The sequence below is a fragment of the Anastrepha obliqua genome, chromosome 4 (genome assembly GCF_027943255.1).
Source record: "Anastrepha obliqua isolate idAnaObli1 chromosome 4, idAnaObli1_1.0, whole genome shotgun sequence".
NCBI classification, from domain to species: Eukaryota; Metazoa; Arthropoda; class Insecta; order Diptera; family Tephritidae; genus Anastrepha; species Anastrepha obliqua.
Window position 1 is genome coordinate 6,317,590 of NC_072895.1, and position 19,232 is coordinate 6,336,821.

General features: G+C 38.4%; 1 protein-coding gene across 1 annotated transcript in view; it reads right to left on the bottom strand.

Moving 5' to 3' along the window:
• The window catches only part of LOC129246407 (semaphorin-2A-like), a gene marked incomplete at its 5' end in the record, with an annotated part of 88,053 nt that overhangs the window by 21,538 nt on the left and 47,283 nt on the right, over window positions 1-19,232 (bottom strand). The window contains 3 exons of the mRNA XM_054885213.1: window positions 1,709-1,872; window positions 2,261-2,597; window positions 8,351-8,579. Coding sequence (XP_054741188.1) covers window positions 1,709-1,872; window positions 2,261-2,597; window positions 8,351-8,579 — 730 coding nt within the window. The remainder of the gene's footprint in view (window positions 1-1,708; window positions 1,873-2,260; window positions 2,598-8,350; window positions 8,580-19,232) is intronic.

Sequence of the window (19,232 nt, forward strand, 5' to 3'; positions counted from 1 at the left end):
AGAATAGTACCCCATTACATCCATTGGAAACAATTATTTTGTGTGGCCTATGGACTGGAGAAATAATTTCTTCAAAGACAAGGCTGGCGGCTATGTAACCGTGAATGGCGGTAGGCCGAAAATTGAAGCACGCGATCTCCACAATATTTAGGCCCAACAAGGCGGCGGACGGTGCTACTTGCCACTCAGCCCGTGAAACAATGGATTTACTGCATCATCATTTCGGTGCGCAATTTATCTCTCGTCTCGGCCCAGTGGATTGGCCACCAAGTTCGTGTGACTTTTTATTTGTGTGGGTATGTAAATTCTAAATGCTTTGAGGATAAACCAGCTTGGATTGAGGCTTTGGAAGCTAACATTACTAAAGTTATTCACGAGATATTGAACGAACTCCTCAAGCGACTCTTTCAAAATTGGTGTTTACGGATGGCCGAATTACGACGTAGTTGCGGTCAAGGGGTTATCTTTCAAAAATAAATGTCATGAATGATTCTACGCAAAAATAACAAAAATTGCCCAGTAAATTTGAAGTTTCTTAGTTTTATATCAACTTAAATTCCGATAGATAATTTTTAAGTGCTGATCTTCTTGCCTTCATGAACGAGGCAATTTTCCGAAATTCTGGATCGTGTGTACAGTAAATATGATTCTAATTTATAATTGCATGAGTGTTCGGATATCTTATGTAGACGTAGTCCCTAATATTCGACCGACCCATCTGCGAACCCTGTATCTTTTGACAGAGACGTCAGATCGCCTAATGACATACCGCGTTGGAAGCGTCAGTCCAAGCAGATATTTACCATGGAACAGTGCACGCCACGCGAGCGCTCCCAAATTGTTGAAATTTACATTCAACAATAGAAGTCAATTGTGAAAACTCAACGTGCGTATAAAAAAATTAAATAATGTGAAAAGTGCCCCTTCTAAGAACACCATTAAACGTTTGTACGAAAGGTTTTCGACTGGTGATGCTCTTTCTAATCCAAAGAGGCCAAATCAAAACCGACCAATGCGTCGCCAAGGACATCTCAAAATCGGCGTTATCAGCAGTTGGGCATTGCTCGGACCACTTTACAACGAATTATCCGAATTGACTTGCATTTATTCCCGTATATGATTCAATTGACGCAAAGATTGTTGCCTGCGGACAAGCCTCGTCGATTGGAATGGGCCCAAAGACTCATCGAAATCCGTCGGGTCCGTCGAATATGGGCAACCTTGTATATCACATATCACTTTCTCTGAATTTATTTATTTTTTTGTTTTTTTCATTTTTCAGGTCAAGTCAGGTTAGAAATTTTGTTCTAACTCCTTAATATTTTTACCAAGCACCTATAGACGCGGAAGCAGTAGGTAAGAATGGACACGTATACGTTTTTTTGAGGTCAGTATAAGAGTTTATTTAACTCTTTGCGCTCTGTTGTTCATGCAGTTCTTATTTTCGTTCAGAATTACAGCTCAGAATTTAAGGTTTTTTGCGCTGCTTTTTAATATTTTTATAAATTTTCTGTTCTTCATTCCTCATTCCACCTTATTCGAGTTGACGCTTACACCACATTCTGAAGCGTATTTTTGCTGCAAAACCACAAAACCGAGTCTCCGCTGCTCTAAAATTCAGCTACTCTAAATGAACGTTTTTCTTTCCTTAACATCTGGTAAAATATATTTTTTTTTTTCATAAAAATTTGCTTGTCATTCAACTTACCGTCCTCGCTCCGTTGAATGGTGATACCAGCGCACCGACTTCTGCCTCAGCACCTCAGGGATTTTAACGAAACACGACAGATGCAGTGTCTGGCCGTACGAGGCGGTGATACGTTTTTTCAAAACGCTCGTGTCACAAATACCGGAAGTCTCATTGGCAACATCCTGTGGCAGGCAAACAGAAATAACAAAAATACAAGATAAAATCAATGTTATTATGTTTGAAGGCAAAAGCGCAAAAAAAAAAGAAAAAACAACAAATGTAGTTGTACAACAAGCAAACACACAAAAAGAAAAAACACTCTAAAAGATAATGAAAATGTAAAACCGAAATGTTGATTGAGTGAAGGCACGAATGTAAAAGTGTAAAAGTGTCAAGTGAAATGTTGATTTAAGCATTGAATGGCATATTTGCCTTGACACCAGCAGCAGCAGCAGCAGCAGCAGCCGCAATCAATCGATTTCGCACACTCACACACACTTTGAAAAATTCACTGTCACACTAACACAAACGTGAATATTCGAGTATTTCGTTGCGCTTCACTACACTCACCTGCAGCAATCCCAGCTGGTATGGCTTGCAGGTGCTCGCGTCCTTGTCCCAACCGCAATACGGATCGGCGACGCAGCGGAAACACGAATCGTAGCGGCGGGCGCACATCGCCAAATCGATTTGCTTCACATTGTGATCCGTAGCCAAGTACAATGAGCCCGTCTTCTGACTCAGACCCATTTCGCGTATCGGCTCATTGTAGGCCACCTCTAGTACGTCGAGTAGATTGGAGAAACGTTGACCGTAGCGTATGAATTGTACGATTTTGTAAATGAGGCCAGTGCTGGTGCCCACGAAGTACACCAGATACTCTTGATTTAGTTTATCGATGCGTATTCTATGGGGTGGAGCAAGAGAAAGCGGAAGAGAGAGAAAAGATAAAAAACACAAAGAGCATGAAAATATTGTTGAAATGTGGTATAGTGAACAAAAAACAAGGAAACAAATGATTTGTTGAAGCTTGTAGCGGTAATTTTTAGGTTATTTTTGTTGTTGTTTTTTTTTTTTCTTTCCTTAATACTTTGATTTATAGCAGTGTTGTTGTTGCACTGAGTTATTCTTGCCTGTTCTCACTATTGCATGCTGCAGCATAATTAAAATATTTCATGCAAATTGTTATTATGCAGTGACGATAAATTTTGGTTTTGACTCTGTGGCGGTGAAAAGAGTGGAAGCTGAGCTGCTTATGGATATGAAAGAGCAGTCAAGAACTTTTTTGGGTTGAAATTATTAACTTTTGGTGCAGTATTTTAATTTAATTATGAAAGAGTTCTGCACCCCATGGGCATACGAATTTGCTGGGCAGTATTAGAAAAAAATTTAACTAGAACGGGCACATTTTCATTTATTTTTCTTGCAACGCTTGCTTATTAGCGCAAATTAGCTGACACAAATTTAATGGGTGGAAAAAATTAGGCAACTCAAACTTTTCCCGTAAAAGATCAATGGTTTCGTTGCTTGTGTGTCACGTAGCGCCGCACTATGGTAAATCGAGGAGTTTTACGGACCAAAAATCGATAATTGTTATATTTCTAAAGATTAAGTTGCGAAAAATTGCACAAATACAAAAAAATTTGTAAAGATTTAAATAAAATATATTTGAGTATCATTTACTTTTAAATACCGTGTGAAAAAAAGTTAAACTTAAAAATTATTATATAAATTTTTTTTTTGTTAAAATATGTAAAAACAAACTTATAACTCATAACTTTTAACAAAACAAAATATTTAAATTGTCAAACAATTAAGTAAAGCACTTATAATAATCAGTAAGAAGAAGTAGTACATTACAATACGTCTTAAAGGAATAGAAATAATAAACATTATAAAAGTTATTTTTGTAACACTTTCTATTTACAAAAACTTATTTTAATTACTTATATACTTACGGAAAATAAGTATTAAAAACAAATTAATTAATGTTTAGTAAATCCAAGGTTTCCTCTTCAAGTTGCTTTACAATTCTTTTATAGGGTTTTCTTAAACTTGTTATAAATGGATCAGATGTATAAAGAAGAGTGTGGAATACGTCCTTATTTGTAGTTGATCGAAAGCATTTCCGAGCATGGAGTAACATTGTGTTCTTTCTTTCCTTGTCTGTATAGGGTAGGCACGGTCTTCCCCGTTTACCAGAAATGGGTATATTGTCTTTCGATAAAATAACTGAATATTCGGAATCCAACCAATTAATGTTTTTGTTTTTTTAAAATATGTCTTTTTTACGGGATACTTCCATCCATCTTTTATTAAAAGTTGGAATTATATGTCTTTGAATATCACTGATGATAAGACATATGTTGTATTCAGAGACTTTCTAATTATTTTTCAAAACACTTGATAAACCATTAAAAGTTTTTCCTCCTTCAATATAATTTATTATTATTTCACGCTTAGAACACCTGAAACAAGTCATTTTATTTCATTTGGTGCATTTCACGTGCCGCGAATGTACAAATAATTTTATGTTTACATGACACAAGAAGCGGGCATAAAAAGTTTTCGGTTTCAGGAAGTCACAGATTCCAAAGAATTTCACTAATTTCGTCTCACACAGTAAGAAAATTTAAAAGATAAAACGGTAAATAGATTGCCTCTGCAACCGCAATTGAAATCTGATTTCCATGTTTTGACTTTCTACATTTTTAACAATAACTGATAATAAAGTTACAAATCCCACTTAAATTTTAAACGTGGGGAGGCGTGGGTAACTGTTAAAAGTTTCGATAAACTTAAAAAAACTTTTCTTATAACTTACGTTATTTGAAACTGTTTTTGTACTAATTTTAAACAAATTTGAAGACATATTATTTTTTTAAAAACCTTCCAAAAATAGGCTTTCCGAAAATATATAACACTTTATATTTACTCCTTCAAAGTATGACCTTAAAGTCACTTTAAATGTAGTAAGGAAAAGTGGCTTCACCTGGACGTTTCTAAAAATAGCAAAGATTGCCGAATGATAAAAAATTAATTTCATATATTTTATTAATAATTTGTTTATGATAGTTTAACTCGATCCTTAAACTGTGGGTTCGAAAATAGCGACATTTGTAAAAATAATTTTTAATAATAATTATAAAATTAAAATTAATAATTTAATATGCCGTTGTTCTACTATTTTCCATAGTACGCGTCTTGTTGAAAATAAACGTTGTCCAGATCAATACCATCCAATTACGGCCATAAAAAATTGTTAATCATCTCTCGATAGCGATAGATAACACCTGTTATTGAAAAACCCTTTATTATGAGATCTGTAATAGGCAGATATCTGCAGCCAGAGACCTCTGAGACCAACTCAGTCAACCCTTTTCTGGCCAGCCCGTCAGCAATTTCTTTTCCCTCTATGTTCCAATGTCCTAGAACCCAGGTCAAAGAAATGTTACCTGCAGACCCCAGAGATTTGATCTCCTTTTTACAGGAGCTTAACAGCTTGGATCTGCAACATCGCGTCGCAAGAATCTTGATTGCGGTTTGACTATGGGAAATAATGTTAATATCTCCCTCGCTGCCACGTTCACTAAGCATTTTGCATGCTTGTAGGATCACAATGATCACTGCCTTAAAAACACTAGCAGTATGCGGCAGGTTTCAAGAAATAGATAAATTGGCTGATTTAGAGAAAACTAGCTTTTGACTTCTGAATATTAAATTAAAAATTTCATTTCCATAAAACCTAACTAAAATAATAATTGAAGCAAGTACGGTGAAAAACATGATTTTAATTGAGATTACTTTAAATTAACAGACATATAATCTTTATTTCAGTTTTTAGCAATTTTCGTGATCAGCGGGCAGATACCCGTCGAACTCATGGTGCGGGAACGAATAGATGCGTGGGACTCCAAGAAGAAGCACGTCATCACTAGCTTCTCAGATCGGAGACGTCAATCCATGCTGCGGTGACAAAGCCGATGGGGCAGTGAACAGACTGCTAGATGGACGCCGAAACTCATCAATTGACAAATGGGTCCAAAGGAACTTCGGGGAAGTAAACTACTTCTTAACTCAGTTTCTCTCAGGTCACGGATACTTCCGGAGATACCTATACCGCATGGGCAAGGTAAGCGATTCCAAATGCATATACTGCAAACCGCTGAGCGATGACGTTGAACACACGTTTTTTAGTTGTAGCAGATGGCTCGCGGAAAGAAATGCTCTGAGGGAGCAGATTGGCGACATCGCGCCGATCAATATAATCAGCAAAATGCTCGAACGCGAGAACAGATGGAACGCGGTAAAGAAATATATCGAGAAAGATTGACCTCGACACAGTGCAACAAAGTGAAGCCGCACAGAGAGAGACACAAGAAGACGAGCCTATAGCATGAAAGCTGGCTACAAATGTGGTAGACCCAGACGTGGGTGAATAGAATTGGTCCTTTATGGATGCCGTGCTGGAACCTCCCGAAGTAATATAGAAAGCAGTTCTGGGAAGGTTGTCTCCCCAGAAAGAGAAGAGCGATCGTTTTAGTGGCCACACCACACGGCGCAGTAGACGACGGTCGCTGTAAGTGCGAAGGCATTTTGTGCCCTACCTCACCCACCAAAAACAAAAAAAAAACAAAATTTCAGTTTCTATACATAGTATTTAACTGTCGATTGTAGCGACAGGTTAATCACATACATACTTTGTCAGAAATCAAAACAGATTAACGAAACCAACGCAAGACTGAGTCTTGTCGAGGCGCTATGCTCCCGAGAAGAATAAATAAGGAAAACCAAAAAACACAAAAAAAGCTTGTCGATTTTAAGTGCTAAAAGAGTTTTTTTTTTCAAGCTATTTTTTGGTGGCCTTACTAATTATAATAAGCAAGTAGCTTTGAATTACTTCAATTATTTTAGAAGCCAATTTATAATTTCGTTCTATTCATCTTAAGCGAATGTAGTGAAAAGCGGAAAAGGAGAGAAACTAAAAATTTACCAAAAGAGGCTGTTTTTCGGGTAAACTTTATGAACAAAAAAAAAAAATTTTCTGCGAAATCAAAAGTGCTTTTGAAGTGTCCAGAGTTATAACAAGTAAAAAAGTAAGTGGAAAAAGGAAAATTCCGCGTCTAGTAGGGTTTAAGGAATTAATTATATTCCGATGTTAGCATAACAAGAAGAAAGGCCATTTAAATTTTCACCGAAAAAAAAAAATTGATTAACACTGCATATAGATTATCAAAACGCCACATAAGCGTGCACTTCGTAAACAATTAGTTGCATGAGGTGAGTTTTAAAATAATCATTTCGATAATTCAATCACATTTTACGCAACAGGAATGGCCAAAAGAGCGCTGAACTATCAAAGAACTACATTAAGTCATTAATAATGTGTACAAGTAGATAAAACAAACTGTCAACGAGGCGCCACAACATGTCATGAAAGTACCAGTGGCCAATAAAAGAAGTGTAAGAGTTAAAAAAAAGTACCAAGATGAGCTGCCAAATGGGCGCCAGAGTAGGCAGCACTTACATATTAACTAATAATTGCTTTGCATTCGGAATCTAGTTTTTTTCAGATTTTTATATTATTTTATTTTTTTTTAACACTATTTCTTATTTGCCCACTACTTGAACTTTTCTAACGTTTTTATTTATTTATCATCAAATTTGTAATTTTTTTGCTGCATTCCATTTATATTCTTACACAGGGAAGTGCGACTATTTTTGTGCCTCTGGCTAATGGTGTTCGAGAGCATTTAGCTGAAAAGCGTATCACATTTTTAATTTTTTTTAACTATATTACTATTCAAATTGCGCCTGATGCTGATATTCCCAGCACAAATTTCACTTGGCTCAAAACAAGTTGACTAGCATTGGAAGGGGGCCAAGGCAAAAAAAGCAAAATAACTACTCGCATTTTTAAGTATGTGTCTATACAAAAAACTGTATAAATGCCAAAAATGCTTTCTGCCACAGCGGTGCATATCTGCTTTTAGTTCTACTGATTTTCGTTTTTTTTTTTTTGGATTTTCTAAAATTTTTTTAATATTTTAGCATTTTTTTTTAATTTTTCACATTTTATTCCTCTAGTTTTCGCGCTCCTCTCCATCTTCTTTTCGCTGCTGCTTGTAATACGCTGCATTTATTTTAAAATGTGAATAATTACTATGTTCGCTAACTCCAAAACAACAACAACTAAAGAACAAACGTTGCTGGCAGCTTACTTGCCTGCGGATAACCGCACAGAAAAAGTTCACAGCGCGCGAATTGTGGCAACTTAGTGAGTGTAAACAAAAGTAAAAAATTAAAAAAATAAAACAGAAGAAATGTCAACAAGCTGCCGAGAAACACGAAATGCAATAAAACGGCAGCTACCAGCATTTGTAATGGCATTAACAGCATTACTAACATTACAAACAGTTTTTGGCAGCGACAAAGTCGCTGTCCGCTCTTTTTAGTTACTCATACGCCATGCTGAACAGCTGTACATATAAGTGAAGTAAAAAAAACTGACACTGCAGAGAGATTATGCGCTTGAATTCGTAAGAGTACAAAATTGCTTTTAAAGCGGTTATGTGCAACAACAACAACAACACACTATATATCCTCATAATGCATTAAATTACTTTATATTTTCTGTTCTCTGTTTTGTTTTTTACTTACTTATCCACCACCAGTTTAGTTAGTATAATATCCCTTTTGTAAAATACTGGATTGCCAAATTCATGATCGACCGCCTTGTCCATTAGCGGATGTTTGCGTATGAAATTCAACACCGAATCTGGCAGCGCGGCCGTATCGTTGGTGCATGTACCCGGTCTGGGTTCGGGCACTTTGGAATTGAGCACCGGCAGCCAAGCTGAGTTTGAGGTTGCCTGCTCTTTGAATTTGCCTAAAAAGAGGAAAAAGAAAAAATAGAAAATGGAGTATAAAAGTAAAGCTTGTTTTTAGTGAAAGGAAAATGTGTGTAGTTATATTATATATTATATAAGTATATCGCTCGTTTACCGGAGAGTGTCACAAAAACTGGCTGTTGAGCTAAGTATGCGGCAATGAGTGTCAGCCCTACTTCTGCGCTGTGTTAAAGATATTATCACTACAACCGTACTAAAGTGTCTCATATGAGATATGATCGGCAAGCATCAAATAAATGTCGCAAATATAAAGCGAAAAAACTATTTAAGCCCCTTTTAACTATGTAACCATAAAATAGGTGACACCAATTAGTTTGTCTAGCAGCAGGGAGTTTAACGAACTTAAGTTTTGCCATAAAAGAACCACTGGCCTATTTTCAGGTTTTGTTTGAATGCCACAATAAGAAATGTAAGTTTGCTATTCCGTGGAACTTCTTCAAAGGTGACAATGCGCAACATTATTTCACAACCACTTAAGTTACATTCAATTCCTGCGCAAAAGGGAGACTAAATTGCGCTCACATGCATCCATTTTTTCTTTTTAAACGGACATATATGAAATAATTTTACTGAATAATTTTAGTAACGCTGACTTCCTAAGCCTCAATCGAAGCTGATTTATTCACAAAGCATTTAGACTTTACATACCCCTACAAATAAAAGTTCAAAGGAGTGACATCACACGAACTTGGTGGCCAATCCACTGGTCTTAGACGAAAGATAAATTGCTGACCGAAACGACGACGGAGTAAATCCATTATTTCACGGGCTGTGTGGCAAGTAGCGGCATCTTGTTGGAACCAAGTACTGTGGAGATGACGGGCTTCAATTTTCAGCATCCGGTGTCAAAAAGTCGTTTATCATGGCACGATAGCGTTTGCTATTCACTGTTAATTTGGTGGAACCCTCTAGAAATATGGGACGATGATTCCCCCAGCTAAAACGGCGCACCAAACGTTTGTTTTTAGTGGTTATAATAATTGTTATTGAATAGCTTGGGGTTACTCTCCAGCCGAAATACGGTAATTTTGCTTATTTACGTGGCCATTCAGCTAAAAATGGGCTCACCCGCAAACAAAATTCGGATCCCAAATTGCGGTTCTTCTGCGAATTTTTCAACAGCCCAATGACTGAAAGTATGACACTTTGGAAGATTTGCCGGCTTCGTATCTTAGACTAGCTGTATTTGAAACGTTTTCAAACTAAGATCTTTGCCCAAAATCATCCGTGTAGAGCCATAAGATAGGTGAGACCCACGCCGAATTGATTTTCTCATGTCTTTGGCAAAACTCTCATGTACAGCCGCAATAATCTCTTCACTTCGGACTGTGTGTGATCTGTCGAGTATCATCTAATAATGTAAAATTATTCTTATGGTATGCCAAATTGTGCTTTCGGTAAGACGCTGTTAAGGCGTAAGTTCTTCTATGATGAAATGTCAATGAATACTAAAAAAAGTTATATAATATATCATTTTGAGGTTCTGGAGGCGTTCAGGTGTTCTAAAGTGAAAAATGCTTTGCAAGTTGATGCAAGCATCAACTCCAAGGAGAATTTAACGAAACAATAAATTATTAAGCAAAGCAGTGAATCTATTTTCATTATTATTTTACTGTGTTCTTTACTGTTGAGCGCGTCATGCAAAGAGCGACTGATGCGCGTTAGTTTTGTCCTAAGTATTTTTTAATTGTTTTCCAACTTATTTTAATTTTACTTATTAATTTTTAGCGCTTGTTAAAAATATGTTTTTTATTAATTTAGTTTATTTATTCATATTTCTGCATGTAAGTTTGCCAATCTTAATTTTCCATTCAAAAAATTTTCGAATAACTTTTCCTTCATGCCTTTGCTTGCACTCAGTTGGCGTTGTTGTTGCATATCATTGTCAGAAATGTTGCACTTTTAATTAATTACTGTGGTAACATGGCACATTTTTTGTGGCTCAACAAAATTTTGGCAAAGTTGCCAAATTATCTAGAAATACTGAAATCAACAAGAATTTTTTGTAAATTTTTTTGCCGTTTTTTCTGCTTATTGTTTTGTTTTTGACAAACAACTTTGATAATGAATTTTAAGTGCTTCCTTGTTACAAGAGAAACTCGCTTCAACCATTTATTTTATTTGTGATTTTTTTTTTTTTTTTTTTGTGTTTGTTTTGTGGTGAAGAAATGGGTTTAATGAACTTTTGACACACAGTTCGCTGTTATTTCGCTGGCTGGTGATTTGCTGTATGATTTCTAAGCCAGCCTTTCAAGAGCTCATAGAAGGTTAGGTTAGGTTATGGTGGTAGTCGGTCCGTATGACCAACTCACTTAGACCTCGCAGGTCCGTTGTGATACCACTGTGCGACACGGGAGCTTTGTTTATTTATCTTCATGAAACCATTTGGAGGCTCTTGATTTGTCTGAGGCTCAGGATTGGTCTGATCGCCGCGCCAGATAGTTCTGTAAGATAATTGAAAAGTGTTAACCTAGACAATCTGCTCTGATTTTATCTAAAGCTGGACAATTGCAAACTAGGTGCTCTCCTGTTTCTTCCTCCTCCTCATCTTTACAGCTTCTACAATATTCATGGGAGAATACTCGTAGTCTCAAGCAACACCTTTCAAATAGCCAGTGGGCGGTGACACAAGCCACGACCTTCGAGATATCTTCTCTTGAGAGGCTAGGGAATTCCTTCGTCCTTTTCTTGTTTATTTGCGGCCATAGTAACCTGGCTGTTTTCCATCTGTATAAAAGTTTAATTTCCCCCTTCTCCATGGCCTTGGGGTTTGCCACTCCCTTCTTGACTGTATACATATATAGGTAGAAAATTAATAAAAAAACATTCTGTAAGCCGCGAACTTTCTGAACGAATTTTCGAACATTTTACTTATGGGCCAGTATCTCAAGCTCCTCGCATTCACTGGATCTGTGCCTCGCTTCTTCATTCTGATAATGTGTTTCTCTTCCTTTCTGAGCTTTCGATAGAGATCATACATGGCGGTCCCACAGGCAGCATCCTTCCTTTGCACTGCAGCATGACATTCCTCGTCGTAACAATTGTTTTTTCAGAGTCGCCGAAATCCAATTTCTTCTTTTGAGGCGGTATGTGAGGAACGAGGAGTGCTGCAGCATCGCTCCTGCATACCGAATTAGTGGGCAGTACTCTCTGAGAGCAGGAGCGGGAGTTGAGAGAAATCTTTTCGCTGTCCGTTGTGATTACAGCTTTACGAGGTCAAACATTCTTTGCGTGGTTAGATGCACATTTTTTGCTGTACAGAGGCGTGAGCACAGTTTGGCTGCAACGTATGTCTAAAACACTGGAAGCGTGCCTTCCATCTATCACAAGATGATCGATCTGGTTCGCGTTTTTCGATCAGGAGACAGCCAGGTAGCTTGGTGTATCTTTTTATGGTGAAGTCTGGTGCTGCAGACTACCAAGTTTTGAGCCTTGACGAAGTCGATCAGCCTCTGTCCGTTACCGAAAGTTTTCGTTGTATAGGGTGAATTTCCCGACGATTTTTATGTAATGTCGGGGGCAGCGCTCATGATATGTTCCAGGCATTCATAGAAGACATCTTTGGTCATATCGCCTTTCTCCTCCTCGGAGCATGGACGCTAGTGAGATGTTGAAAAATCTCGCTTTGATGGGGATTAATGTGAGAACCAGCGGAGTGAACGACAGTACTTGGTGGCGAAGTCTCTCCTCCATTACAAATTCAACACCGAATTTGCGCTCCTTTGTACGTCAACTGAAGTAGACGTCGCAAGGCCCAATGCTCTTCTTGACTTGCCGCGTCCATCGCATCTCTTGCTCCTACGAGAACATCAACTAGCTGGATAGTGGCATCTTCCCCATGAAGGGACGGTGTATACCAGACATACGCCCTCAAAACGTAATACTTAGTTCGTTTGCAGTGGTCGACATCAGAGTCGGCAGTTCTCATCCCAGGCTTTGTTTGGTTTTTTTTATTGTGGAATGATTTTTACGTGACGGGTCTCACAGCCAGTGCACAACTCGATATCCCAAATTGCTTAGCTTTCTCCCATTAGCGGAAGCTTGGGAGCTGCCCGGAGGATACTTGAGCGAAGCTGCCTGGATGGTAAGCAGAAGAATCGTCCTGGCCACTCCCAAGTGAATGGCCATCAGTGACTTTCGCTACTTGTTTATAATGCTTTGACTTAGCACCTCTATTTCCTATAACTATTTTTATCATAATTGTTAATGCCCTTAAATAGTTTTTAGGTTTATACATCGCACCCTAAATACAAAAGGGTCACAACTCAAAATTTTCCAAAACTGAGTTTTTTGCATAAATTAATTCAGAGTACACATTTCTAACTGCTGCAAATATTTCGTTCACATAACTATCTTCTTTAACTGGAAAAATACAGTTATGTCTATTTTTATGTCAAGTGTGTTGCTTTTGCACGACCAACTAAAGAGAATTATTTTGAGTTGCGTTAATGGGCTCAAGAACAGCTGATTACTTTTATTACACATAAAGAGTTTTATTTTGAGTTCTGCCTCTATAACTGTAAAAAGTGATAAATTTCGTGGTATATTATTTTGAATTGTGCCTCTTTAGTTGTAAAAAGTGAGTTCAATTAGGTTAGGAAACTTATAAAATTAAAACATTTTATCAGTTAAAAAGGCACAACTTAAGATAATATCACTAGTTAATCGAAACAATTTCAGTTAAAGGGTCATAAATCAAAATTTTGATTTATTTTCGCAAACATAATATAAAATTGAAAGAAATACAGTAGAACCTTCTTCAATGTTGTATATTTTCATGATGGAACAATATTTTCTTTAAATATTACAATAATTTTTACATAAAACGTTTTTCGTCTCTCCTGAAAATCTTAGTATTTTGAGTTGTGACCCTTGTGTATTTAGGGTGCGATATGTATGCCTAAGAAAATTTCCGAACGGAACCGTTGCTGGTAAAATGTAAATACGAGTATTTGGCGAAATTGTGCAATAAATATTTAATAAGAAAGATTTAAAACTAATGCAAACAACTTTACTGTTGGCGAGGCAAATGTAATATTTTGCAGGAAAATTACTTTTGCTCAAGTAAAACAGGGCGCACATCACCAAACACACCAATGCAAACGTTCGCATACATATTACACATGCACATATGTGCGCATAACTGCGTAGGGGACTCTCCATGCAAACACTCTCACGCAATCACATTCGCACTCGAGCAAACAGCACGTCGTTGATGTAAACTAAACGTGACATTTACTTACACACTTCCCTTTGTTGTTGCTATTTTATTAAAGCCGATTTTTTTTCGCATATCAACTCGCACATACAAACGCCGTAAAATTGTTGTGCCGGATGTTGTTTGCTTCGCTGTTCCATATAGTTGTTGTTGTTGCTCTAATCGTCATTGCATGCGACAATTCAGAGAACTACATACGCCACTTACATATGTGCATATGTATGTGCATTAGACCGGAGCAATCGCCATGCGAAATAAAGTGGCAAAAGTCTACACTTGCATTTAGAGCAGAGCTGGTGAGAGGATTTCGGCACCATAAAAAAGTATTTTGATGCTGCTGAGAAAAGACAAATTGGTGTTTTAAATATTATAAGTTGGTGGACAACCGTTCCGCTACCTTACCCGACCATGACGAGGTGAGAATAGCAATGACACGGCTAAAGAACAACAAAGCCGCGGGCCCGACGGACTACCGGGTGAGCTATTCAAACATGGCGGCGAGGAGCTGGTAAGGTGCATGCATCAGCTTCTATGCAAAATATGGTCGGATGAAAGCATGCCTGCCGATTGGAATTTAAGTGTGCTCTGCCCAATCCATAAGAAGGGCGATCCTGCAATTTGTGCCAATTACCGCGGGATTAGTCTTCTAAATATCGCCTATAAGGTTCTAACGAGCGTATTGTGTGAAAGGCTGAAGCCCACCGTCAACCAACTGATTGGACCTTATCAGTGTGGCTTCAGACCTGGAAAGTCTACCATCGACCAAATATTCACAATACGCCAAATCTTGGAAAAGACCCATGAAAGGAGAATCGACACACACCATCTTTTCGTCGACTTCAAAGCTGCATTCGACAGTACGGAAAGGAGTTACCTGTATGCCGCTATGTCTGAATTTGGTATCCTCGCAAAACTAATACGGCTATGTAAGATGACGTTGCTGAACACCAGCAGCGCCGTCAGAATTGGGAAGGACCTCTCCGAGCCGTTTGATACCAAACGAGGTTTCAGACAGGGTGACTCGCAATCGTGTGACTTCTTTAGCCTGATGTTGGAGAGCATCGTACGAGCCGCAGAACTTAATCGCTCAGGCACAATATTTTATAGGAGCGTACAATTGTTGGCGTATGCCGATGATGTCTTCAAACAAACAGTCGGCGCACTCACGTATCGGCACCCACGTCACTGTTGACAGTTATAATTTCGAGGTTGTAAAAGACTTCGTTTATTTAGGAACCAGCATTAACACCGATAACAATGTCAGACGTGAAATCCAACGTAGAATCTCTCTTGCCAACAAGTCCTACTTTGGACTAAGTAGGCAACTGAGCAGTAAAGTCCTCTCTCGTCGAACAAAACTAACACCCTACAAGGCTCTCATCATGCCCGTCCTAACGTATGGCGCAGAAGCGTGGATGATGACAACATACGATGAAGCGATGCTTGGAGTGTTCGAGAGAAAGATTCTGCGTAAGATTTTTCGACCTTTGCACATTGGCAACGGCGAATATCGCAGACGATGGAACGATGAGCTGTATGAGCTTTACGACGCCATAGACATAGCGCAGCGAAAAAAGTTCACGCGACCACGTTGGCTGGGTCATGTCGTCCGAATGGATACAAACGCTCCTGCTTTGAAGTGTTCGATGCGGTACCAGCTGGTGGTAGCAGAGGAAGAGGAAGGCCTCGTTTGCGTTGGAAAGATCAGGTGGAGAAGGACTTGGCTTCACTTGGTGTGTCCAATTGGCGCCGGTTAGCACGAGAAAGAAACGACTGGCGCGCTTTGTTAAACTCGACCAAAATCGCGTAAGCGGTTATCGGCCCAATTAAGAAGAAGAAGATATGTCACTTTTCTTTTTTTTCACATTGTTGCACTTCGGTGTCCTCGTTATTGTCCCATTCCCAGTTATTTGGAGCTTTACCACCATAAGACAAGCATTTCGTTCCGTCAATCTCAAGTAATTTGAAGATCATTGAAAGTTTGCTTTAAACTACTTTGCTTAATTCAGAAACCAAGAAAATATAGCACTTTAAGGTCCTCAGGACTGGAATAATGACTTTTTGCTTTTGGAAACCGGACGTCAAACTACCGAGTTGTAATAAAATAATAATTTCCGCAATTTAAACAAACATAAAAAAATGTTTTTATGTGCTGAAATCCTTCCAACATAAGCTTTAAATACAGTGATTAGCTTTAAAAATTTTTTCAACCCCATCTAATGTGCAAACGTGAACAAAATATTCACATATGCAAGGTAGTGCAACCATAGTACACACTGATCATTCTGATTGCGTGTGTGTGTATGTGCGCATGCTTTCAAAATGTATGGCATGTTCTCCTGTATCCGTCGACAAAGAAATAAATCTTTTCCGAGTAGGTGAAAAAAGGAGTTAAGAAAAAAAAAACGTTTACATACACACACACACGCGCTCAGAGGATAATATAAAGAAAATTGGTATAAAAATGGCACCAGAAAAGTGCAATGAATAGCAAAGATGGCAGTTACGGCAGCACCGTAAGAATACGGCAGCCTTGTAAAAATATGCGAAGTCCGCATAGAAGATGCACAGTGAGAAGTAATGCCGCAAATAAAGGCTATAATAATATTATTAAGAATAAAATAATATACTAATATTATAATGGCATCAAAAAAATTATATAATGCTATGCTCTGCAACTACAACTCCCTACAACTTCTAAGCTTCTTATTAAGCACTCACTAATCAGTTCTGTAAATCAAAGATGAATTAGTGTCAATACCTGTGAAATTGCTAGGCAAACATGGCCAAGGCTAAATTACGTCTGTCCAAGAGTATTATAAAACTGAGTAGACCTTAAGGGGTCCTCACAGAACATTGTCTCATAGGAAATCATGCAAGGAGATTAGGCGTTTACACGCATGATTTCTGTCGTAGCTGCATGAATGAGGAGGAGTTGGAAACAATTCACCACCTTTTTTGCACCTGCCCGGCTCTTGCCAGTGGCAGGAACCGATTTTTAAAATCCTACTTCTTAACGAATATAGATAATCTATACACTTTGGGTATCAAGAACCTTTTACGCTTTGTCAAAAGCTCAGGAAAGGGAAATGTAGGCCAGCACCTGCGACTCACAACGGACACATTTTGGGGTCTAAGTGGCATCGCTGTCTCTATGTGCGATGCGGCTGTCAAACCTAACCTAACTTAATCTTGCGCTCCACATTTATTCCACGACAAAAAAAATTTATTCTTTTTATTTAATATTTACACGCGCCGGCAACGCTTTGAAAATTACTACAGAATTTGCATAGGAAAAATGCAATTTCTTATAAATTTGGTTTAAGAAGTTTACAGCTCGAGCAGGACATTTTTCATCATCAGTAACGATACGGTTCAAAAAACTTTCATTATCAAGCTGTTGCAGCAGCTGAGAACACACAATCACTTTCTGCTAATTTTTAATGTCAACGCCAGCTTTATCAGCAGGCGTAGCAAGAAGTCAGAACTAAAATGCCTGGATCTTAACCCCACCAGAGCAGGGCAGCTAAGGAGAAGGTGCTGAGATAATTCCATCTCATCCGACGCAAAAAAGATTTGCCTCAGAGTTTCCCGCAATGTCGCTGTGACCAGGAACCCAGATGAGGCTTATGTCAAAGAATTCGGACGCAGTCGAAAGTGAGGCCAGGCATTCCCTGACCAGTCCTTTTATTGCCGCTTGGCTGTCGGAGTAAATATTTATTTTCTTGACTATTAGTACGCATGTGAGCAGCCAATCAGCTGCATCCTTGATTGCGGCTACCTCTGCTTGAAACACCCTGCAGTGATCCGGTAACCTGAATTTGAGTCTGATGGCCTCTACGTCGACTTCCTTTGCGGATTCTATTGAAAAGCTATTTTGGCAACATTGTCGTCTTCCCTGAGGAGCATATGTCCAATTCAATTCCAATTTAGTCTTTTTATTTTGGAATTAATTAGGCAGCTTTTAGTAAGCTGAAGAAGGAAATGGAAAATGAAAAATTCTGGAAGTCAAGCAAAATAGGGCCTATTTGTTTTGAACCCTATTTTAATTTCATCGTTGCAATAAAGCCTGAAAATGCTCAGAACCCTTCACTTGACCGAACATTTTTACCCACATTTTCTTTGTCCTCAAAACACTATACCTCCTTTGGAAAAATCGCAATGCTGGACGGAATTAGAAACCTGCGAAACAGGAAAAGCATATGCAAAGGGAACGGAAACGGAAATGATTTCTGCAAGTGTGCGCAAAAATTAATGCGTTATTCATTGCAACATGCACCGCTAACGTGAAGCCACACAAATGGCTGAAGCGGTGCCTGCTCTCAGCAATTGTTGTTTTTGTTAGCTGCTATAACGAGCTTCGGCACAAAAGTGTTGACAAGCGCGAGCAGTAAAGAGAAATAAAAAATATTTATGATGAGTTAGCATTACAACGGATGTTGTAAGATTTCCAAGCTACAAACCGCTTGGTGTAATGTGTTCCTTGTGTATGTATGTGTGCGTGTATGGGCATACGAAGGTTTATTTGGGTTGCTGTTGACACACTAAAATGTATTTGCAGGTATTTTCACGTCAATGTGTGGATAGGCGGGGGAAATCGGACGGAAATGCGTATGGAAAAATGCACATTTTTCAACTTTTCTTGTTGCTATCCAAATGGCTTTCGCCGCCCATTGTTGTTGTCGCATTTCTGTCATGTTTGAGCGTCACCATCGCATTTCTTTTCGTCACCACAAACAAATTCTTTGAAAAAATGGCGCTTAGTGTACACTAACATGTCACCCAGGGCCTACCCAACGCCCCTCGGGCCGCACTCACTCTCTCCCTGCCACTTTTATTATCTTGCTCATATTCCGCCACGCTGGCCGCTGGCTGTGTTTGGCGTGTCTGTCACGCACATTAAGTCACGTGAATGCAAATGCTCAGTGAATACGAAAAATGAATGTGCAACGTGTGCAACAACAGCAACAACAATACTAGAGTCAGCAACGAAAAATAGCGCGTAACGAGCTTTCCGCTTTGCGCTTCAACGGTGGCAATGTCAGCGCGTTTTGCATGCTATTTGCCGTTTCCGATTGCATGCAACAAAATATTTGGCACCAGACGCCAGCACAGAAAAAAAACGAAAACGAAATAGCACTGAAAGTAGCAAATAGACAGCAGCAAATAGCAAATATATGCAAACGAGATAGGTGAGTGAGTGTGTCAGTGTGTGTGTAAAACAGAAGCGAGAAAGAAATGTTTTCGAAAAAACGCAAATAGATCTTTTCGCAGTATATAAATTTGGTTGGCAAAACTAAAAAAAAAAATACAAAAAAAAAAATGAAAACAAATAAATAAATAAAAAAAGTACTGCCTTTGCCAAGTAAAGCATTTGGAAAATCTCGTTTTGCATTTAAAATATTTAAATTGG